Source organism: Stylophora pistillata, chromosome 3, assembly GCF_964205215.1.
Source record: "Stylophora pistillata chromosome 3, jaStyPist1.2, whole genome shotgun sequence".
NCBI lineage: Eukaryota > Metazoa > Cnidaria > Anthozoa > Scleractinia > Pocilloporidae > Stylophora > Stylophora pistillata.
The window spans coordinates 46,517,246-46,542,406 of NC_142521.1; the positions used below are offsets into that span (position 1 = coordinate 46,517,246).

At 37.2% G+C, this 25,161-nt stretch overlaps 1 protein-coding gene and 1 pseudogene across 1 annotated transcript; one reads left to right on the top strand and one right to left on the bottom strand.

Moving 5' to 3' along the window:
- Positions 1-838: 838 nt before the first annotated feature.
- On the bottom strand, positions 839-17,779 carry LOC111323735 (glutamate receptor ionotropic, kainate 2). Its single transcript, XM_088755149.1, has 16 exons — positions 17,615-17,779; positions 16,538-16,584; positions 12,452-12,547; positions 11,955-12,086; positions 11,644-11,868; positions 7,692-7,897; positions 7,535-7,582; positions 7,161-7,280; positions 6,439-6,570; positions 6,158-6,262; positions 5,368-5,487; positions 4,761-4,955; positions 4,092-4,452; positions 3,467-3,829; positions 2,851-3,021; positions 839-2,069 (listed from the first exon to the last, which is right to left on the bottom strand). The coding sequence occupies exons 3-16, from the start codon at positions 12,537-12,539 to the stop codon at positions 1,912-1,914; spliced, it is 2,424 nt and encodes an 807-aa protein (XP_088611275.1). The 5' UTR covers positions 12,540-12,547; positions 16,538-16,584; positions 17,615-17,779; the 3' UTR covers positions 839-1,911.
- On the top strand, positions 12,778-14,601 carry LOC148736448 (uncharacterized; annotated as a pseudogene).
- Positions 17,780-25,161: the final 7,382 nt, after the last annotated feature.

The window sequence follows — 25,161 nt, forward strand, 5'->3', positions numbered from 1 at the left end:
AAAGGCAGTATTTTTCTTCTGCATGTACGCGGGCACAGAGGAAAAATTTTTTAGAGTATACTTGCTTTCTCTCTCGCAGAAAATGTCTTCTGAGATATGTTTCTCAATGCACGTCTTGGAATCCGCAGCACTGCGTAAATTAATTCACTACCAACAGAATGTACTGCAGCATTTCTATCTTTTAGATACCCTCAGGAAGTAGTATATTAACTAGTGTAGTACAGAGTTATATCATATTTCAAAGTCAAGAAGTTCACGCGCCTAGGGAAAATATTCCAAAAAATTAATGTTTACAGTAAGAATTTAACCTTCGAGTTGTGGAGATGGAATAACCATTATTTTTTAGTTTGATTTGTGTTGCTGGGGACCGGTCATTATTTATTCGGAGGGTTTTGGTTGTACCACGATAGAAATCTACCTGATCCCCATAAGGCTCTGTAACATTATCATGGTCCGTCCTTCATTAGCATTAAATTGGCACTCTTCGCTTTATACTCTGTTGGCGACGACAGCTGATTCACCGTTTTCCCTGAAAACTATGTGTTCCCCCTCAAAATCCCGTCCCCTTCAGGCGAAGACTAATGAATGTTCCCTCATAGCACGCTAAAATGCCACTTCTTTAGATTCGAATAAAACAATTGAAGGTAGAGAACGCTTCTCAAAAGGGAGGAAATTCAATTTACGAACAATTCGATTCGAAAAATAGCGTCTCAGAATCGACCAAAACTATTTATCCTGGTGTATAGTCGAGTCCCACTTTCCTTCCTTTACGTTCCGCTCCTTGCTTTCTCAAATAAATATGATAAAACTTAAATTGAAATTAAAAAAGCAACAGCAATCGGGTAAATAAACTTCAATACATGGTTAACATTACAATAATATTCGTAGTTAAAAGAACGTTTAGAGGATAAAGTTGCTTACGCAGAACTTCGGCTTTAGTTTTAAAGGAACCGAGCCGTTTCCTGTAGAACTTACAGTGAAGTATAATATGAGCTCTGTAAAGATTATTAATTTTTTGTTTTTATGTACATAAGTGTAAAAAAGAAAACGTGCAATTTGCCTTTTATAGGTCTCATTCGCGAAAGCAATGGAGAAATTATTTTTCGTGCTTTTTGCTTTTCTACTCTTCAAAACTTAAATGATCATACGAGACAACCTCATGTTAGTTACTAGAGAAAACTCTAGCATCATTTAGATAAATAGCGAATAAAGTTTTGAATAACAGCATAATACAAACCATTGCTGCGATGTAGTTCGCCAAGTATATTGTGGGGCAAAGTCGGGGGAACTAGCTACGGACCATACCACGCTCAGCGAAAGGCACCGAGGACTCTCAAACTGTCTTTCACTGTTTTTTCTCTATCTCCTTACATCAAGTTCTTTTGTATTCGTTGTAAACCTGGTTTTCTGACTCTAAACTCTGTTAAATCTCGTCGAGCTCTTACGGACTCATACTGCTACCTATTGACTTGTGCTGCTGAATTCTGCCAAGTTTGTGCCGCTCTATCTACTCACTTCTAAGTTCCGTCTACATTCTTCTTCTACAATAAGTTCTAAAGTACATGCTTATATAATTATTTTCTTTTGCTGAGCATAGATGGGCATGCTAGCTGACTCACCTTGGGAGAGTAAACATATGTTGTAAGAACACTAAACCAACCAATTTTACAACAATATCACAAATTAACAACGTCGCACTTAGTGGTTCCAATAAAATGAATTTACCTCTGAATGCGTAAGCCAAAGCAAGAAGTTTCGTGTGGGTCGAAACCAAGGTCAGTAGACAAACTAAGCGCGTTCACTTATGGAAGTTAAACTTAGGAACTCATCAGTTTAGCTTAACCTAAATAACTTCGGACTTTGAATTCATAATTATAATGACTACATTCTAAATATAAACGAATCACTGAATCATACTGAACTATCTACAGACTTCATAACACCTTGTTTAGCTCTTCTTTTCCAGAATATTTCAGCAATAAGGGTCAGGAAAGCTGCTACCATCCCAGCACACAACACCACGTAGACACCCAGCAGACTCATAAGATCAATTTGCTTTCGAGACAACGCTGAAAATGGAAAAAATAAGACAGGATTTGCTTATTAATAGTTATCCTCACTTCTGTACTCCAGATATTCGCAAGTGGCCCTATACATCGTATAGACCTCAATCCGATTCCATGCCATTATTCGATACCATTTCCCGCGTTTAACTGACTTTGAAAAAAGTTAAAGGCTTGATTTCTCGATATGGTTATTAAAGTATAATAAAGTACTGAATTTCGCAAGACAAGTATCTTGAAATTTGTAATTTCAATGTCGTGTTATATTTTCGTGATAATGACTTCAAATACAAATCATCACTACGAAGATCGCTTTGATGTTCAATACACAGAACTTGTTCAAAACCTTAACTTCCATAATGCAGTAAATGGCTTGAAACCGGGGGTAACATGTGAAGGTGTAGTCTGATCGTCCGGGTGAGTGTAGTCCTGAGAAGGACTGTTGTCGGTGGTAGTGACTGACGTTTCGACAACCTGTGCGGAAGTCGTCATCACTTGACTCTGATGATGGCTTCCGCACAGGTTGTCGAAACGTCAGTCACTACCACCGACAACAGTCTCTCTCAGGGCTACACTCACCCGGACGATCAGACTACACCTTCACACTTAACTTCCATAATTTGATATTTTTATTGCTGCAACTATTATTATCGTTTTATTAGTATTATTAATTTCATCCGTAGTTAGTATTTGGAGCCAAAACAACCTTAACACATAATTTGCATCGATGGGCTCCCTTTGACAACCAAAGAGCAGGGGTGTTTCATTTCAAATGTAAATAACGTACATGTTTCTTCTTTAACTGGACAGTCGTTTCTGTTTCCCCACCATTTCCGTTTCAAGTTAGCGAGGAAATCGTTCTCTTGTAAACGCAAAATAGCAAGACTGAATTCATTCACATGGGGATCGTTGGCTTGAAAGGCCAGTGCGTGTCCTTTAGACATGCTTAAACCTGGTACTAAAAAATAAAAGGAGTTGACGTCACACTGTTGATTAAATACTCAAATGGATTTATCAAATCTGGGGTATTCCGCTTGGTCAGTCAGAAAGGTAAACCATGGGTGTACACTGAAGACTGCTTGGTCTATAGATTCTGTGGCGTCTTTTTGTATATTGATCATTGATATAAGATTTATTATTAAAAACTGGATCATTGGATAATGCAATTCAAGAGTTTTTATTGGCTCAGCCATTATGGTATATGAGCCAATATCTCATAATCTAATCTCTGTACATTGTTAAATCCGGTTTCTTTTCACAAAATAAAGTCGAGAAGATTTGTCTAATATCTTGGGGGCGTTTTTTTAATAAAACAACTATCCACTCAATCAATAGTATGACAAAATGCATCCTTGAGCGCATGAATATTTTAAATAATAAAAATTCAGTGTTGTAATATTTACCAACTGTTAAATCACACGGTGGCTTGCCAGCAATTTCTTTGAGTAACGGCCCATCGGTTATGAGCGCGAAATCCTCTTTTTCTCTCACCCACTGAATACCCTGTGTTACGCTTTCAACAAGAGTACCTTCTGATTCTATTTTTCGCCAGATCTTTTTGTGTGTTTCATAGCCACTGAGCTTTAAGTACTCAGAGTTGCTAGATGAATCAAGCACTGCTACCGAATAAGACGATTTCGCAAGGTCTTCAATGTTGTTTATTGGATGCTCGGCGTTTTTTACAGTGAAAAAAGCTGCCAGGTTGGCAGTGTACGTCGAGACCCAGATTAATATGCAGAACCAATAACAACCAACGAGTATCCGACCTGAGGATAATTGAGAGTAAAATATCAAGCTTAGTTTTTGGGTTTAAGGAATACTGTCTGTCTAATGGCTGGTGCAATGAAATTCAAACCAAACTGCCCCGCCCTAACCACAGTCATAGAACCGCACATTACACGGAAACGTACGAATGACTTATGAAAAATTGTTGTTCAAAACATGTAATCCACGTTTATTATGACGAGAATTCTGCAGAATCATCTCCTTTACTGGATATCTTTACTAGTATACGTATATATACTTAACCTGATAGGCTCTTTGGTGTATTATCTCCCCCCTGTTGCAGCATACAAGCTAAAGCAAACCACATACTGTTGAAGAAGCTGAACTCTTTTGATGTGCCTCGGCCATTATCATCTTTATATCCATAAGGACTGTAGAAGTTTAATACAAACACAGCAATGGAGATGATTACCAAGGTGGCCAAGGTAGCGAACCAGACTTGATTATCAAACGGGGCCATAAACTGGGAAAGGTCAATTTTTTCTCCGAAAGATGGCTTCCTCAATAATATATCCGTGGTGAAGTGCATAAAGGGGAAGCTGAAATCCACGACTTTCTCTCGCCTTTCAGTTATAGTTAGTGCGGAAATCGCCATATCCGTTCGCTTTGGAAATATTAATAATAATAACAATGAAATTCTTAGAAGATTAATCTTAACCTTGTTACTCACGCAGACCTTCTTTCGGAAGAGCATCTTAGCGTCCTTGCATTCTCTGCACAACAGATTTGCGATCTCACAAACTGAGTATGTTAATCGGTTCTTCTTGCAAGAACGTTATTTACTGTACAGTGGCAATGTATCAGTGATGGCACTGTTACACCACAGTAATTCTAAATTTTTATCGAATGAACTTGCTTTCTAATAATTTGAACCATCAACCAAAAAAAACGCTCTGAAATTCCATATCGTACCTCATTCAAAATCTCATTAATAACTCCGTTCCAAGTTCCGTTCTCGTTTTCAGCTCCATACTTCCCGTCAGGAGAAATGTAAACCTCGTAGGTAAATTTCAGTTTTCTTGCAAGCTCATTTAGAAGATCAATACAGTACCCTTCGTAGAAAAATCCGCCATCTTCTTTTCTCCTTTTTATTGCGAATGGAGCGTCCTGGTGGTATAATAATAGCAGATTAATCATTAATTACTCAATTCAAAGTTGGTATTTCGAATTCTGCCATATGCATGTAGCCAGATATTTTTTTCAGAAATGATCAAAGGAGATTTTCTAAAGTAGATTATTGCAAAAGCTACGCTACAGATCAAGTCGATCAGGAATTCAGCTTGATTTATTTACTTTAATTTGCTTTACTGGGTTCATTTCCTGTTATTCTGTGCTTTCCCATCTTTAACCACGCTTGGAAATCAAATGGCGCACTTGAAAGTGAATCCGCATCACCTTACGGTGGATTTTCGACCACAAAAGGCCCTTTTCTTCCATCTCCTAGTTAAGCCTAGACTCTATCCGCGTTCAGAAAATTATATCGAACATGTTATAAGACATCTCAGTTGAGGCTCATTACCAGCACAACGACAACTCGGAGCTTTCTTCCCTCCAGAGTAGTTTTTGAGAGCGGATTATCCATGTTACTTTGGATATTTCCAGTCATCACTGCACCTTTGGTGGAATTCCACGTACCTATCTAAAAACGAAATATGGATACAAAGCTCAGGTATGACGCGAAAGAGGTTAAGTCCCAAAATAGTATCTATTTTTCCATGAAAGACTGGATAAATCTCGTAGTTATTAGACAAATCCTTTGGGCAGCGACTCAGTATAAATAAATACCCAAGACGAACAGGTTTCGTAATAGTTTTATTACCTCCAATGCCCTTAAGGCTTGAACAGTTTTATACAAGGGGTTTTTTGCTTTAGAACATATATTTAGAGTTCTTATTGCTGTTTTAATACATTTAGTCTAACGTAATTATCAATGTTTGAAACTTGTAAATAATCGTATAATTCAACTTTTGGTTGCAAATCGGTTATTAATAAACTATCTATCTATCCATCTATCTATCTATCTATCTATCTATCTATCTATCTATCTATCTATCTGCCCCATCAAGGGGGCACTAAAACATACAGCTTCGCTTTTCGAGAACCTTTGGCTCATGAGACTTGATTAGTGGTTCTTTACTTTTGTAAATAAGTTCATATATATGTGTATATATAGATATATATATATATATATATGTTAGAAAACGAATCGGTAGCCTGATACCTATATATATATATATATAGATATATGTATATATATATATATATGTATATATATATGTTAGAAAACGAATCGGTAGCCTGATACCTACCTTCTTGAGGGAATTGTTACGCAGATTTAAGATTTCCAGTTGAACTCCCACCCTTTCACCATTCTCATTAAATTGAAGAAGTCCTGTCACACCATGAAGAATGACCTGTTAAATTTTACAAATAGGATTCAATAAATCTAACTTGAACACACTCATTTTTGAAATTATTTCAAATTGAATAAAAAGGGAAAAAAACAAAAACACAACAAAACAAAACAAAAATATACAAACGAAAGGAGAAAAAACGAAACAGAGGTATTCAAAGTGGAAATTATTTTCACCTTTCTTATGCATGTTAACATTGCGTTCTTATCTTCAGGGCCAGATACGGACCCATTAATAGACAAGCAAGGCTCTGAGTTTCCCGCTTTTTGGATAATCTGGATTGCGTCGTAACTAACAGGAACCAGTTCCTGTTGAAATGGCAAAGGACGACGTTTTCAATACAGTTTCTTAACCTGGTGTCAAAAAAAAAAAAAAAAAAAAACAGCGGGGGAAACTCCTCACGCCTTTCAGTGAAGGCAATTAATATTTTTTTATCATAAGTATATCTAACGTACATGCAACTTTTAATTTCCTGCCGATAAACATGTTCTCCCACATTTTAAAGATTAACTTACCTATGTTTCCACGTTGTATTTGTAACTTTTTCTTTGTATCTTTTGGAGTTTCTGCATACATGTGTCTTACATGATGATCCGACAACAATCAAGTATAATGCCAAATTCTAGGGCTTTAAAACGCCTACAGTGAACACAACACTATGCAGGCAAAATGGAAACCTACAGTATTACAGGCGTTTCAGTATAACGACTTTACACTTAAATTCAATTGAATACTTCATCACTTCATTAATATAGGGCGATATCTCGGAAGAAAAAAGCACGATATTCGACGATAAACGTTTGCATTACTTTTGCAAAGTACTGTTTCTGAAAGGAGGAACGTTTGGTGGAGCAATAGCGAAGTAGAAAAACTGCTGCCGGAGATGTAGTAGACTTGCCTTGTTGATGAAATTGTTGTAGCCATACCCAACTCCATGTTTTAGTTCATCAGCGGCTGAGGTCTGAAGTAGCTTTAAAGTCACCACTATATTTTGATACCAGGTGAAATTTAAGGGAGTCTGTAGCGGGTAAGAATAAAGCACAAAAGCAGTTAACTGACGTAAGCTGATTTGAACACAATAAACGTTTATCCGAACGTTGTAAAGTTAATAGTGATATGAGACTAAAATGGTGAAAATACGACTACCTAGTCTCTGGGTTGAAAGCGATTACCCCCATTGTTACTGCTGGCTTCCGCTGACAGTACACCAGCATTTGTAAGGTATACTTTGCATAATTTCAAATGTTTCTTAAACAAGTTTGAATATCATACCAGTCCTTGAATAATCCAAATATATTTCTTTTTGTGTCGACAAGGCTTCTGCCATGAAAAAGAACGACGGATTCCGTGTTAAATTACTTTAAAATGGCACTGGTAAAACAAAATACATCAAGAAGGCTAATTTATAACAAATATATTTGATTATTACCTGCTGTAACATCAGCTCAATGTTATTGTTTTCCATGTAAAGAACAACAACATCAGCATCAAAAATCTGTACTTGTTCCATCGCTCTGATGGCTGGTTCTGCTAGATTCTCAAATTTTCCGTGGTTAGAAAACTGAACTAAATCAACGGTCAGTTGTGATTTCTGGGATACGGCGTGAAAATAGCCAGCCTCGTGGACTCGACTTTCTAAACAGAAGCATACAGAGAAGCTTAAAGTCATTTAAATATCATACCTAACAGGCTGTAGGACATGTCATATTCAAAGGTGAGTTTTCAATCGAACAGTTCACAAGGGTAAAAGTGAAACAATTGAATTGTTATCGCAATTCTCTCTTCTCATGCGTCCGCCATGTTTGATTGAAAGCGAGGCTAACGAGCAAACATTGAAAATGGCTGCCAATGCCAGAAGTGTTTTGCCGATCGGATGGACCAGATTGCTGAAAGATAACCCTGAAATGACGATGAAAGACGTCGATACTTTTGTTAAGCTCATCAAAGCACCCCAGAGTGGCATTGTTAAAGGCTATAAGTTTTTCTGCGAAGGATTTATCAAAGATTTTGAAGGTAAATCGTTCATTTCTGCAGTGTTTGCTTTTGTGGGCAAGCTTGCAAAGCCGGGCGTGGAGTTTCCAAGCAGGTACTTACCTACCGGTATGATTGTTCTTTAAGTTGGTAAAAGAGGAGAAGATGACATTGTTTTTATCAAAGCAAGATGTTTTAAGTCGTTAAGGAAAAATGAAGAGCCACACTACTTACAGGTTAGTTGAATGGTTGTTTTTTCGCTGAATGCTAAATTTAAGTAACCTAAGTGCATGAGGCAGTTGACATTTTACTGAATACTATGAAAGTTCTTTCAAATAATTCAAATAGCCTTGAATTATGCCCTTTCTTTCTTATTTCTGTATGAACAAGAATGTACGCTATTCATTACAAATTGATAAATTATAGTAAATAGTTTTTTCTCAATTTCCTGCTTTCTTGTTAATTGTTTCCTTATTTCCAAAATAATAATTATAAGCTTAAAGAAACTTCTGTTTCATATTCTTTCAAAGATTTCGTTTAACAATTAGGAAGTGGTGGATCATTCCTGCTCATGTAAGGCTGGCCAGGGAATATGTAACCATAAGGTGGCACTGATGTACCAGGCAGCCCAGTACAGCCTCCTTAAATGTGATGCTGTCCCAGAAGTACCATCCAAGACAACTATGCCACAGGAATGGCACAAGCCCCATTCAGCTGCAATCCATCATGAAGCTGTTGATAATCTTATTGTTAGAAACCCGAATTAAAATCAGAGGGAGGTCCTAAATGTAAGAAGTGTTCCATAGATGGTATATAGAGTAATTTGTATAATCCTATGCCAAACTACCCCAACCCAGAATTTATAAGGGAATTTCTAGCAAGGGCTAAAACTGTCTACAAAGAAACACAGTTTGGTACATTGTTTAGCGAGAATGAATTAGAGTACGTCGAGTGCAACTATGACACGGTACCAAAGGGATATGTTGTGTTTTATTACAACTATTATCTTCCATCATTGTAAATGTTACATCACTGATAAAACCTAATTTTTATTTGTAAATGTTTTATTCAAATTAATTGCTATCATTTTTAAATATAGGTCCTTTAAAGTTTGACAGCATACAACAGACAGACCATATTTTATTCATTGAAGAGGCCAATGATAGTGGAATTACAGCATCAAATAAATGGTTTTCCTTGACTCTACGAATTGCCCTCTCTACATGATCCTTACCTTCGCTATTTTTTGAGTCCTTTCTACATCTTCCTTGGAAAATTGAACCTTTTCACTCAAAAATGGTGGAATGTTGAGAGAACAGCTTAAAGGAGATAAAAGGTCTTCTATAGTGAAACCCCTGTCTGCCATAACCCCATCTCCATCCTCTAACAGGTTTAAAACTCCACACCTTCTTACTATCTCCCTGTCACTAATAGATCCCGTGTAGAGTTTGGAGATGAAGGACACTGCACCACTAAGGGTAATACCAGCAAGACCTTTGAAAGTGGTTGCACTTTTGTAACTAGAGTAAAACTCAGAATGAAGCACAAGAGAGGAAGGTGTCTGAACCTTCATTTCTGTGCAATCTATGATCATACGCACATTGCGGAAACTATCTTTAAAACTAGTTGGCATTGTTTTTCTAATGTGTAATCTACTCAACCATTGTGGTAAACATCCCAATGTAAAATAAAGCAAGTTTGACCATTTTACTTACAGCAGAAATTGATACATTGAATCTGACAGCCAAGTCTTAGTCAAATGTACCTAGCTTGACCTTACACAACCACATGAACAGTTCATCTTCTATAACAAGGGACTGTTTTTGCACGTTTATAAATACTTCGTTAATTATCCCTCCACTAGGCTTTTTAGCCCTGTCACGTTGAACTTGAGACCACATTCTCATTTTTTCAGCAGATGGTTTTATCACATCTATAAATGACCATAACACATTACTACTTGGAGACCCAGTATAAAAGCGGATCATTTCATCATCATACATAAATCGACCAAGGCCAAACAGACTTATATTGTTCCTCCTATCAAGTTCCTGTTCGAGTCTCTCTATCTCTTTCCTAGCTGCCAGGAGCATCTCCTCAACTGACACTTCCTGTCTTACCACGCCATAATCATGATCACAAGATGTGGAGTATGGGTAAATGCTGGGTTAGTGACCTGTTCTATTAAAAACAAAAAGTTTCTCTCAAAGTTTTCAAAGTTCTTAGATGGAGTCCCTGTGTAACAGCAAAATAATATTCAATCCAAGTGAACAAATAAATGGAACATGGCAGAGAAAACACAACAAAGTAACATATGTGCACATTTAAAAAAAAATAGTAACATAAATTTGAAGCATCTTCAAAGCAGCAGTTTATAGGAACAGAAGCTGAAAGGAATTTAGTAAGGTAGGCACCTTTTGTGTTAAGCTGAAATGTTGGGGGGATCTCTGGTGACTTTCTTTTCAAGATTCTTCTTGACATTTCCTGTTCTTCCTTTTTAGTCCAAGCGAAGAGAGAAGGAGAAGGGACTGCTGTTGACTTCAATAGCCGCCACTGTCAACGGGCGTCTATAATCAGTTTTCTCAAAATGTTCTGAACAAACAGCAGTATGCTTTTTAATCTGACAAGATGTCATAAGAAAGGCAACCGTAGCGATAGTGAATATAGGCCTGCATTCACTATAGGAAGATCACTTTCACTTAAACCTTTTCATCAATGAAATCCAATGAAAACGCGCTAATAAATAGAATTATAAGAAGAATATGCTTTAGCTTTATCTGAAGCTTAAATCAAGCTATAAACAAAAACAGACTATCCGAACGAGATGCCAGACAGTTAGAACTAACTTCAAAATTCGGTCCTGGATCCCTTCGTATTCTTACAGTCCACTCTGCTCTCCTTTTGGTCTCTTTTGGAAAGGCATGGAAGGATACCTCTTTGTTGTATCTTGAATCATTCGTACACAACGGCACACAACAGTGCGTGGCAGCCATTTTCAATGCTTGCGCGGTTAGCCTCGCTTTAAATCAAACATGGCGGACGCATGAGAAGAGTGAATTAATTTCAAAGCATTTTCTTTAAGGTAGGTTGAGGGAGGGCGGGTATTTCTTTAATTTACAAAGCAAAGGAAAGGAATGTTTAAACCATAAGGTAAAACAATTAGGAGCCATTAAACTAACCTTTAATTTAGAGTCTCAATAGATGATGGCTTTTGCGGCTAATGGTCAAAAGTTTGGCCAATTTACGGCTAACGGTTACTATCTTTCAATTGTTTTCGCCAGAAATTTTATTTTACGGTTAACTTTTTTGCGACTAACGGTTAAAAACATTTAAAATTTTTACGCCTTACAGCTAAATTTTTTGACCGTTTTACGGCTATCGGTTAATTCTATTGAGACCCTCCAAATTACCTTCATAAATCACCGCAATATTTTTCCATGCGAAGGTGTTCAGTATATCAATTGTGGCATGGGCATAGTCTTTATATCCTGCTGACATCACGATTGCTTTGTCACATTGGTCTAAACGTCTTTTGTTACCATGGAGACGGATGAGAGGAATGCCTGTCATTGTCGAGAGTGCACAAGCGGGAGTTGTCGCTGAACTTCCCTCGATAAGCGAAATGACGTTTGAAGCTAAAATAAATGTTTGAAAAGATAATTCTTGAGCAACAGAGTAACTGTCGAATGAATTGATATGTCAAGAGACACAGTCTTCTTACCTTTACTAAATAGGTTCATAACTTCAGAAATGTTGAATTCTTTCAATACCACCGAAATATTTCCCGAGCTAGAGACATGATTCAAGACTGAGTTTACCGCGTCAAACTCAGCTGTAAGACCATTGATGAATCCTGTATGGAAATAGGTAAAAGAGTAGAAAAGGTTAATCAAGCAGCGATGCAGTTGCATTGCAAATGTTATATTCACGGTCAGAAAAGCTAAATCGACAATCGCAGTTCAGTAAAACGTGCCACACAGACTGATTACCTCTGATCCTCTCATTACATTAAAAATGAAAAAATCGTTCATCATTATCTGGATTCCCACGATAGGCATGTTAATTTTTGAGCTTAATTTACAGGAACACTCCAATATGTGGTGGTTCTCACTGTATTTGTGGAGGGGTTTTTGCTCAAAAACTTAATTATTCTCTCACTATAGGCCGCATCAAGAGATCATAAACAGTCAACAATTCCATTGATCGCATAGAACTTACCACAAGTTAAAACTCTATTTGTCGCATTGATTCTTTTTAGGAGGAACATGATAAGTGCGAGCTCAAAGAAAAGAGTTGGTTTTCCCATACTGCTACCTTGATAAAAAAAAATTATATATTTATATATATACATATATATTGAACTATTTTTAGCTAATGTACGGCGTGATCTTATCAATCCTGAGAACATTAGGCAAGATAGAGATAACCTTTCTAAAAAATAACGGGCTGCGCTTAAAGAACTTAAAAATTCCAATGTAGTGATTCGTATACAGGACAAAGGATCCCGATTTGTTTTAATTGATGAAAGGGAGTACGAGGAAAAAATGTTTGGTCAGCTTAACAATCAGTTGCATTATGAACCTTTATGATCAGACCCAACTTCTAAACATTTGGCATTAGTAGAGAGTCGATGCTCCAAAAGGCTAGGAAAAGGTGAGATTTCTGCCGAAGTAGCCAAATGGGTTTTAAATAAAGAAGCGAGACCAGGAGTTGCATTTGGAAACATCAAAACACACCAAGCGGGTAACCCGCTTAGACTTATTACATCTTGTTGTGGCACGGCAATTGAAAACTTATCGGCCTTTACTGAATTTTATTTTCAACCACTTGCTCCAAAATTACCATCGTTTATTAAAGACACTACCGACCTGCTTAACAAAATAGAACATCTTAACACAAGCGGTCCATTTCCAACTGGCACCTTACTGGTCTAGTTGGACGTGGTTTCAATGTTCCCTAACATCGATAACAAACTCGGCTCTCACTGCAGTAAGGAAGGCTTTGGATACTAGAGAAAACAAATTTCCATCCACGACTTGTATTTTAGAAGCCGTAAAACTTTGTTTGGAAAGCAACCATTCTGTTTTTAAAGAGAATTTCTTTCTTCAGGTCCATGGCACAGCTATGGGTCCGAAGAATGCGTGTAGCTATGCCGATTTAGCCATGGGCGAAATTGATCACAAAGCTAAGTTTTCTGGTCCGATAAAACCGTCCTTAAGGTGGCGATATCGAGATGATGTATTTGATCGCTGGCAGCAGGACCTTCCTGCCCTACATCAGTTTACTGATTACATCAATTTTCTGAATCCTACTATTAAGTTTGAGCTAGTTTTCTCTGAGCGTGAGCTCCACGTACTTGATCTCACTTTACATCTTATCGATGGATCTATCAGGACAGACGTCTATTCCAAACCACAGATAGCCATTTATATCTTCCGCCTTCCAGCTGCCATGCTAAGCACGTTTTCAAGGCTATTCCTTTTGGAGTAGCCACAAGATTGAAAAGAAATTGCTCTGAAGAAGTATTTTTTGCCGAGAAAACAGCTGAGTACAAAAAGTACCTTGTTAACCAGGATTACCCTTCTAAATTAGTTTCTAAGCAACTCGCCAAAGCCTCCGCCATCCGTAGAAATAATTTACTTAGGACTCGTGGAAAAGAAGTGAAGAAACTATTTCCATTTGTTATTGCATTTAATCCTAACTTGCCCGACGTAGGCAATATAATCAGAAAGCATTTGTTTATTCTGCAATCTAACCCCAAATTGAAAGAACTTTTTTCTCGAAGTTCTATCATACCATCTTTTCTTCGATCGAAAAATCTCAAAGAATTGTTTGCACCATCTCGTTTTAAAACTGCCAGCGAGAGACAAACCATTCCTCATAACAATGGCTGCTTTAAATGCGATAGGAAAAGATACGACCTCTGTCAGAATTTCTTTGTTGAATCTAAATCATTTCTCAGCTTTCAGACCGGCAAAAATTACACCATTCACTCTAGACTTTCCTGTGACTCTAAAAATGTGATTTACTTGGCTTCCTATAAGAAGTGTCGCCTGCAATACGTGGGATCTACTACCACCGACTTTGAAGGGAGAAATCACAAATCTACTATGCTCACAAACAAAACAACTTGTGAAGCAGCAATACACTTCAACAAAACCCCACACACCCTGGACGATTTTTCGTTCCATTGAATTGATCAGGTACAGGCCCCTAGTGGCTCTGCAGAGATCGATAGGCTGTTAATCACAAAAGAGGCTTATTGGAGTGCTCAGTTGTTCTCTTTGGCACCCTATGGTTTGAATAAAAGAGAGGAATTTCATTCAAAAAATAGAATTTGCTATAATCAATTTTCCATCTTAAATTAGGCGCTACTAATTGATAGTTCAAAGGCCCTTTTCTTGGATTTTGTCGGCCCTTTAGGTGTGGATTGGACTCAGAGGCCCTGCCAAGGAATCTTATTATGATTAGTATCATTTAAGGGCTCCTCCAGGGATTTTGTTGCTAATTTGCCCTTTCGGGCTCCGAAGGCCTTGTTTTGGGATTTTGTCACGGTATACAGTTGTAGTAAGAAGTGGGCCTTCCCTTTTGTAATGCTCGCCGCATTGCTTCTTTGCAATTGGCTACGCCACTTATATTAACATATTTACTATTCTTATCTCTTAGTTTTTAGGGTTTGTTCCTTGTATTTTTTCCATTGCTTTCTTTATAATTAGGTTTTTTTATTAGCACCAGTTCATTAGTCGTTATCTGTAATTACGTAATCATTAGCACTTCGATCCTATTTAATGCTCTTTAATTTATTTCAAAAGTTGTAAATAACTGAAGAAGGTCTCTGACCGAAACGTTTTTTATTAAAATTTTTTAATAATTTTTTACGTCAGAAGTTGACTATCCTCGCAATTTTTTAAACTTTCCATATATATATATATATATATATATATATATATATGTATATATATATTAGCACTGCACTGATGAGGCCCAGAAGGCCGAAACAGTACTGTCTGCAGTTAGATATAGCTCTTTGGCATACAAAGCTTTGCTTTCATGTCCAAATTGAGCACTCTATCTAGGATGAGTCATTGCCGTTGTAATTGCGCATGCTCGCTAGTTTACTCTAGTTTGAGCACTCTGGCATGGCTTAGACGATACCACAAAGGTTGGGTCGTCTGGGGTGACCGTCTCGGTTCTCCCCCATCCTAGCATTAGCACTGCACTGATGAGGCCCAGAAGGCCGAAACAGTACTGTCTGCAGTTAGTTATATATGAGACACGAGACACGAGAGAACAAATGGAACTAAATGAGACACGAGAACAAAAGGAACGCAACAGAGTTGAGCAAATATATCTGGTCCCTAAAGGATGCTGAAACGGAGTTTTCCGTGACCTGGAAAATAATAGCTCGTGCCAGGCCGTACTCAAATACCACGAAGAGATGCAATCTTTGCATAGCTGAAAAATTCTTTATCATATGCAGAACAGGGGCGGGTACCCTAAACAAAAGGAACGAACTGGCGAGTGCGTGCCGGCACTCATCTAAATATCTGATAAGGCTGCTCAAACCACCTACTTAAAAGGTCCGTTAGTCAACTAGTGCCTTATCCACCTGACGAGAGAGGACTTTTCCTTTCGAAACAGATCTGTAGTACCAAGTTTTAATTTTTATTTTCCTAAATAATCGTTAACAAAGCTCCATATGATTGTAGAGCACTCTGCGCTTCAAAGATAAGGTTTTTTACATTTTTACATTTATATATATATATATTAAAGGGAGGTGAAGAGATGAATCAATAAGCATTTAATTAACATGGCATAACAAAATATAATTACTATACATTTGCATTACACATGGGACTTTGAAATTCATCCTTGATGAGTTTTCCCACACCTCCTGACAGGCCGGTGACAAATTTATCGATTGAGACAAAATTAAACGTCACGTAATGCCTGATAGGATTACTTTATCTAAAATTTGAAATTCCTGTCAAGACTTGAATTTATTTTATCTCTATTTTATGGATTTGACTTAATTTTATATTTCTTTCGTCGCTGTTAGGCCAGCTCTAATTTTTTTTAATGGTGAAAAAGCTGTAAAAACTGCTGGATTGAATGGAAATTTCAGTTAAATTATCTTAACTTTCTCAACGTCACAATGTTTCTTTTCATTCGCTATTGGCGAGTTCTAATTTAGTGCTTAATTTCCCTCCACGGCTTGAAATGATAGTATGATCTCATTTATTAAAAAGCACTAAAAATTGGAATAATAACGTGACTTGCGAAATACACGAGATTCCTCTTTACCTTAACAACTTCTTGTGCTGCTGAAAGTACCTCAGGTAGAAACTAATCTGAAAAGTGAATATAAAATTTCTTAGAGGCATTTACCAGTTTTTTAACAATGAGAGCAAGAGTAAAGTTAACGCTTGCTATGAAATCAATCAAGGGAAAAAAAATATTTTTCTTGGATCCAATTAAAAGCAACGACTCCAAACTTATTTATTACAGTAGAAAATACGCTTAAAACGCCTGTAAAGATCAGTAGTACTCAGCCGGCTATACTTGTTTTTAGACTAGATTCTAAAAAATCAGACTAGGATAACTCAGTCGTTCCTTTAGTTCAGTGACTAATTTCCATTTTTAGGGTGATGTGTCCCCCGCGTCGAGATGAGACTCTTCTGTCCTTCTAAAATTAGAGAAACTTCCTCTCCCTGCAACGACTTTCGCTTTTAGTTCAAACATATTTCCACCCGCCTGAATATCGTTAAATTGAGTCTCATTGAAGATTACCTTGTGATGTTACTGCAGATTAATCAAAAAGTCTCCAAAACGTTGCAACGCAAGGGACACATTATCTCAGAAATTCATGTACCACCAACAGTGTTTTAATTTCACTACAAATTCATTAATCAGCGAGTAGGATGAATATGACATCTACATTTAATGACTGGACTCTGCTTTCTTGAAATCCAAATTCCTCATGCACTTTTGTTTTATATCATGTTGTGTTCCTGCGTTATTTTCCTGCTCTTCCTGCGGACATTACAGCTAATATTCAAACTCCAAACTATTCAATTTTAGTAATAGCGTCCTAATACATCACGCGTAAGCCTTTTTATTTATTTATTTTTTTTTTTGCGAAGGTGATAGTGATTATAAATATTACTCTGCAGAACACAACGACACGACTAAGGCGTTCCAAAATCCAAAGTTGCACTAATCAATAAGTCAGAAATTCGTAGCTTGCCAATCCATAAATTCCGTTCAATTTAATGCCACAGTCCCAAAACCGTTCACTTTACAAGGCCATTTTCATCTATCTTACAGATCTTTTCATCCTTCCCTAAATAGTAATGGCAATAAACGAACGAGAAAACTTACCGTTAGTCAACAGAACGAGAGGTTACAATTGCAAGTTATTCACTTATTTTAAAGATAAAGTCACCGGAACATGTGACTGCTTAAGAAACTGATCTGTTAAGCAAAGCTCAACACCTCAGATGACACTAGACGAACAAACTCTTTGAGGGAATTGTGGTCAGTCTAATCTGTCACGAAACTTGATTCAGGCTCAGTAAACTTCCTATGTTGGTTTTCAGAAAATGGCCTGAATTATTTAGCAGTCTGTAGGACGCATAAAGCTTAAAAATTGATTTTACCTGTTTTAAGAAAAATCCATCTATTACGAAACTACAATGGAGGACTCAAGAACACAGGAAGTACCAAATTGATTAATATACTATATTTTGAGAGGCATCGTGGAATTCTCGATCATTCATGAGCTTTCTTAGTCAGCCGATGCAATTTCACTGAAAGATTTTTTTAGATCAGAGGCAAACGTCCTGTGGTGTCGCCTGTAGTTGCCTTCGGTCATTCCTATTCAATCATCAAAAAACATATTGAGACGGGAATTAAGAAAGAATTTATAGGTAGTTTAAATTAAAATTTTTGTGGCGTTTCGACTTCAAGGGATACTTACCACACAGCGCGCAGCATGCCATTATGGTTCGTGATCGTAATCAAGGAAGTCGTTACCCTCGACCTCAAAACACCTGCTTGCCCCCCAATAACAGACAGAAAATCGTTTCTGTCTGTTATCGAAGCCAATCAACATCGGAAATTGTCAACTACTCCTCATAGAACAAAAAGGATATCCTGACACTTCACGAGCATGAAAAATTACGTCGATTTTTGACAATTTGATGCACGTTTACGACTGTTATTCACGAGTCTTTTGATACATAACAATGCTGTGGTTTTTGATCGACGCTCCTCAAATTCTAGCCTCTACATTATGGAGTAGTTTGAGCAGTGCCCTTTCATGATTACTTACATATAACGCCTTAACAATTATCATTCAGCCGCTGTCAATTCTAAGGCTCTTTTATTCCCCCTTTCTGATCGACCTACCCGGAAAAAAAAGTTAGCTATGGCTGTGAACGATCCTCGTATAAAACCAGAAACCAAGCTCTTGAAATCTGAGCTGGAATACATAATTTCTAGTCAAATTAAGACATAAGCAACATCATAAACATACTGTCATCTTAACCTAGCTTGAAATTATGGGGTCAGAAAATGTATTGCATGTCACAGTGAAAGTGAGGTTATCAGTGAATGCTTGGAACTCTCCACACTCTGAGACAAGAAACAATTAAATACTAAAATCATTTCACGATGAATTGTTTCAACACGTGTCATTTGAAAAGTATGAATGCTGGTAACTTCTGAGCTGTCTATTCATCAGGTAGTTATCAACAAAGAAGCAGTTTAAAGAGTGCGGTGTCTATGTATTATTTTGATCATCAACAAGGAAGCAGTCTTAATATGCATCATATGCTCGTAAAACAGTAAAATGATAAGAGATATAATATATTTGTTCGCCTGGAAAAAAAAAAACCAAAACTAAGTTAGTCTAAAGCTTATGAATAAATGCCTAAAAAGGAACAATTAAAATGAGTGAAACATAAACATAAACAAATTATACTCAAACTCGACCCATCTCTGAATGCTTTATACTTCTGCCAACAATTGTTAAATTGCTTTTTATTAACTTTATTTTATGAACTTAGAAACGTTTAATCAAAGATGTTAAACGGAAGAGAAAATTTTGTAACAGTAATAACGACCTCTGACTTCTAGGGCTAGTTTAGCATAGCGTGGTTGGAATTTCGCAAAGCACTTGCATGATGCATATCGATCGATAAGCATCGGTTTAACTGCGTACAGACGTTTTCCTTGATCTTGTGTTTAAACAATAAATTCAGACACAGTTATATGGTTACTTGTCACTGTCGACTCAGTTTTGCCCAGTTAAAATACATTTTCCAGAAGAAAAAAAAGCGATCTAAACTTTACGACTTTATGAATACTTTTCCCAGCGGTTGTAATGACTCTGACATTCAAAATTCATTTCATCATGGTCTCTCACCCGCGCGTGTTAAAAAAATGCTAAACAGAAATTTTCCTCGTAAAATAACCAAGTAAATAGGGGTGAAGAGGAAAAATTTGATGCTTGGTCCTTTGAAATAAAAAATTCAGATTTATGGTTGGTATTCCTTTCGACACCTAAGATATAGTAGAATAAACCACCCTCGAATTTGCCAATAAGAAGGTGCGAAAAAACTTTTCAATTATTTTCTTCTTACCAAGTTATACATCAAAAGTGATATGCATGAAACCAGGCTGTTAAAGGATCAACCCTTGCTTGAAGCTCACCTGTACATCTCGATTTGGGTAAGACAAAAATAAAAGTGAGCTAGAGATACTCAGTACCATCAATGTTGTATTGTACACTTGTATATTATACTAAGTTGATGCACTTTGCTAATGACTGTTATACATATCCGCCCGCTTACTGTTTGCGCAACACCTCGTGATTATAGGAGAGTTTGCCAAATTCACCTTTAGTAATTACTTCATTCCATATGCTGACATCAATGGAAAAATGATACTGATTTAATTATCTGTGCTCAACTTTCAAACGATGCTTCCATGTAAGTTAGGAAGGTCACAATTACGTTATTTTAAGAAAATGAAAATACGTCGGTGAAGGCAAAAGGCGAATAAAAGCCTTAATTTTAGCTATTTAAATCACAATTGTTGTTCCAAGACTTAATATATCCCTGTGAAGTGACATAAGGGCATTTTCAAAACGTATTGTAACTGATAAATATGCAATGCGTAATGCAGTGGAACCTCGATTTAACTAACCTCTATATAACGAAGTCCTCGGTATAACGAGCAATACTTCAGTTCCAGCCCGGCTAAAATTACAGTAAATTGTGCGCCACATAAACACGATAAAGCGAACCCTCGATATAACGAACCAATTTCCCCAGTCCCTTGGCACTTCGTTAAATCGAGGTTCCACTGTGGGAGGGGTTGAGTAATCAAGTAGTGATGTCAATCTTTCTCGTTGGTATACACTCGTTTACTTGAGTATCTATTATCAAGGTACGTCGAGTCGAAACATTTTCCTTGGCAACGGTTGTCTCAAAACTGCATAAAGTTTATAGATTTCCGGAGGGTACTGTTCATATACCGACGATCGATGTCTCAATACGCAATTTACAAATATACCCGAGGCAAATGTGTACCTTTCAATATAGCTTAATTTTTGCAGTTAGGGAAATGCCTTCTGCTACCCTTTCGTTCCAATACCTATATGCATCATACGCTGGTTCTAAAAATAAGATTGCACAATAACTAACCCGCTTGTCCGTTACATAGCATAGTTTAAAAAGCAAATATGTTTGCTCTGAATTGAAAGCTTCCCCATTTATCAAGTTACTGACATTTTATAGAACGGTTAGGCGGAAGTCTCGTAAGCCAAAGTAGATAAAACCTAGAAAGGGTATAAAAAATATCACATGATATCAATAAAGGGGAATGAAATTGCGGTGTTGCGTCAGTGGGGGAGTATAACAAGATACTTTAGTTTTATCAGCTGTGTTCATAAATGGTAATTGGCCATCGTAGTTTAGAAATTCTTTTCTGTGGGCAATTTACATTCATTAAGTTAGTTGATAACACCAGATCGTCACATTATATCAAGTTGCACTGGCTGCAAAAATGACAGCAGCTATCTCGATCATGAATTCATGATAGTCCTCTTATCCTGTTGAAATAATGTTTGACGAAAGGCTAACGCTCGAAACGTCAGCTTTTGTAATCGTTACGGTGGCCAATTTACCATTTCAACATTGTTGATATATCCAAATTATTTCGTTACTCCCACCGACGCAGCCCCAAACAGTTTCTTTAGAAACTATCAGCCTTTTGTCAAATACAGGTTCTTCCTTTTCAGCAGTGTTTTTTTTTTCTCTCTTTTTTTTTCCTTGAATGAATGATTAATGCAGAGACATTTGCGATAACTGGAATTTCCCTATAACTAAAAGATTACAGAAGCAAGATAAATTGGGGAAGTGCTTTTAATAGAGGAGCAGACAACTATAATCGTATAATATCGCGGGAGATTTTTCTTAGATTTACGCGTTATTTGCTCTTTGAATAGTGCGAGTAACTGATAACATGCGAGAGTACGTTTCGTGGAAGAGCATAATACCATAGATAGGTTGATTACCTCTCATACTTAGTATCACCTACTTCCACGTAAAAAGCTGCAAAGTCGTTCCTCTTCGTTCGCAGAGAACTACATGGACAACAAGGTGATAATGATGATGACAGATGACTTTATTCTTATCTGATATGTTTAAAATTTTCATTTTAATCAGGAAAAGTTAGCCGAGAGATAGGAAAACCATTCCTTACCGACATGAATTTCTCCTCATGGAACATCTTTTGGAGTTGTGTTTTTGGACTGTTAGCATTTCTGATCATTTTAAGAAATGTGTTCACCATCTGGGCATTCCACCAACAGAGACGTTGCAAACGCACCTACTTACTTTTTATCAGTTTGGCTGTTGCTGATTTACTGGTCGGATTGTTAGAAATTCCACTTTTTATACAAAACATAAGCCTGGAATATTCACGTTGGCTAATTTCGATTTATTTTGACGTTTTTACTGGTTTAACGTCCATCTACACACTTGGAGTCATTTCCTTGGAGAGAAGTTTTGCTTTCTTGTGGCATTTACTTCGGAATTTGAATTCATAATCATAATGACTACATTGTAAATATAAAAGAATCCCTGAATCATACTGAACTTTCTAAAGACTTCATAACACCTTGTTTAGCTCTTCTTTTCCAGAGGATTTCAGCAATAAGGGTCAGAAAAGCTGCTACCATCCCGGCACATAACACCACGTAGACACCCAGTAGACTCATAAGACCATGGTTATTTTCCACGCATCTGGAAAAGTGCTCTAGTACGGCCGCTGCTGAAGAAGGATGGATTACCTCTTGTTTTTAAGAACTACAGACCCGTGAGTAATTTGGCATTTATCTCAAAGCTGGTTGAGACTGTTGTTGCCAAGCAGCTACAGCATTATCTGAATGGCAACAATCTGTTCCCAGTGTCTCAATCCGCCTATCGACAGAACCACAGCACAGAAACTGCACTCCTTAAGGTTACGAATGACATTCTCCTTAACATGAACAGTCAACGTGTTACTCTGCTTATTCTGCTCGATTTAAGTGCTGCCTTCGACACAGTTGATCACGACACCATGCTATGTCGACTTGAGTCATCATTTGGTATACAGGGGAAAGCCCTCTCCTGGTTTACGTCCTATTTGTCTGGTAGAACTCAACGGATCATGATTAACGATTCGCTATCGGAACCTTTTAAATTAGAATGCGGTGTGCCTCAAGGTTCCTGTCTGGGTCCGTTATTGTTTTCGTTGTATACGAGCAAGCTTTTTGAGATCATTGAATATCATTTGCCCACGATTCATTGTTACGCTGATGACTCACAAGTTTACATCTCATTTAGTCCCAACGACAGAGCTGAACAACTTGCTGTAGTGAGGAGTATGGAGGACTGCATCAGAGACATTCGTCTTTGGATGTTGAATAATGATCTTAAATTAAATGACGACAAGACTGAATTCCTTATCATTGGCACATCACAACAGCTGGGAAAGCTCGACAATATCAGTATACGTGTGGGCGACTCAGACATACACCCCGTGCCAATTGCGAGAAATCTTGGTTCCTGGTTTGATTCAAGGCTCTCCATGGCAACACACATCACGAAAATTTGTGCCTCTTCATTTTACTACATTTATAATATTCGTCGGATCAGAAAATACCTTTCACAGCAGTCAACTGAAACTCTTGTCCATGCATTCATAACGAGCCGCCTGGACTATTGTAATGGCCTATTATATGGACTACCGGACTGCTTGTTGAATAAGCTGCAACAAGTACAGAATGCTTGTGCCAGACTGATTCTTAAAGAACAGAAATTTTGTCATATTACGCCCTTAATTTTTAAGTTACACTGGTTACCAATTAGATATAGAATTGAGTTTAAAATATTGTTAATTACTTTTAAGATTCTTAATTTTTTAGCCCCTTCTTATCTATCCTCTCTTATTTCCCTTAGACCCCCCTCCAAATATAATTTAAGAAATTCCAGCGATAAGCTTTTACTTAGCCATCCATCATTTAAATCGAAAGCTACACTGGGGGACCGTTCCTTTACCTGTGCTGCTCCGAAACTATGGAACGAACTACCGCTGGATATTAGGAGCGCAGGAACAGTAAATATTTTTAAAGCTAAACTTAAGACTCACCTTTTTCGTAGTGCATTTTTATAGCTTTTTTAGCCATTCTAAGTTTACTTTTAATTGTTTCTTAAATTATTGTAAGTCTATTTTAATGGTAATTTTTAATCTTGTAATGCGCATTTGAACATTTTATGGAATTTGCGCACTATAAATTTTAATATTATTATTATTATTATTGCTTTCGAGACAACGCTGAAAATGGAAGAAATAAGACAAGATCTTCACAGTGTGCGTAACAATGGTGTTTATTATCACTTCTGTTCTCTAGACTTTCGTAAGTGACCTCACACTGACAGACCCCAAGCCGCTTCCATACCATTATTCGATACCAATTTTCGCGCTCACCTGATTTTGAAAAAGTTAAAGGCTTGATTTCTCGATACGGTTAAAAAAATTGATAAAGAACTAAATCTCTTTTACTACGTATCTTGAAATTCGTAATTTCAATGTCGTCCTATATTTTCGTGATAATGACTTCGAACACACATCATCACTGCGAAGATCGCTTTGAGATTCAATACACAAAACTTGTTCAAAAACTTAACTTCCGTGGTTTGATAATTTTATTGATGCAATTACTATTATCGTTTTATTAGTATTATTACTTTCATCCTTAGTTTTTGGGGCCAAAAGAGCCTTAAAACACAATTTGCAGCAATGGCTCCCTTTGACATCCGAAGAGCAGAGGTATATCATTTCAAAAAGTAACATACATGTTTCTTCTTCAACTTGACAGTCGTTTCTGCTTCCCCACCATATCCGTTTCAAGTTAGCGAGGAAACCGTTTTCGTGTAAACGCAAAAGAGCAAGACTGAATTCATTCACATGGGGATCGTTGGCGTGAAAGGCCAGTGCGTGTCCTTTAGTCATGCTGAAACCTGGTACTGAGAAAGAAAGTGAGTTGCTGTCACGCAAAAGGAAACATCCAAACTGGGGTATTCCTCTGATCATAAATAGACGACTGTTTGGTCTATATGAATATGAATAAAGGGTGAACGTTTCTAAAGAAACCGTGGTGCTGGGTGGGTGTATATACCTTGTTTGGTCTGTATGAATATGAATAAAGGGTGAACGTTTCTAAAGAAACCGTGGTGCTGGGTCGGTGTACATACCTTGTTTGGTCTACAGATTCTCTGATGTCTCTTTGTATACTGATCATTGATATGTGATTTATTATCGACTCGATCAATAGTTTGACAAAATGAATGCCTGAGCGCAAGTAAAGAGTAGAGCCT

Bases quoted from the DNA above. Each gene is read 5' to 3' on its own strand.
- LOC111323735 (XM_088755149.1), bottom strand. From the start codon at position 12,539: ATGGGAAAACCAACTCTTTTCTTTGAGCTCGCACTTATCATGTTCCTC. The intron at 7,898-11,643 runs GTAATTTGGAGG...GCTTCTGTTTAG, and splicing joins TATTGCGGTGATTTATGAAG to AAAGTCGAGTCCACGAGGCT. The intron at 4,956-5,367 runs GTAATGAGCCTC...TTATACCACCAG, and splicing joins TCCGAGTTGTCGTTGTGCTG to GACGCTCCATTCGCAATAAA.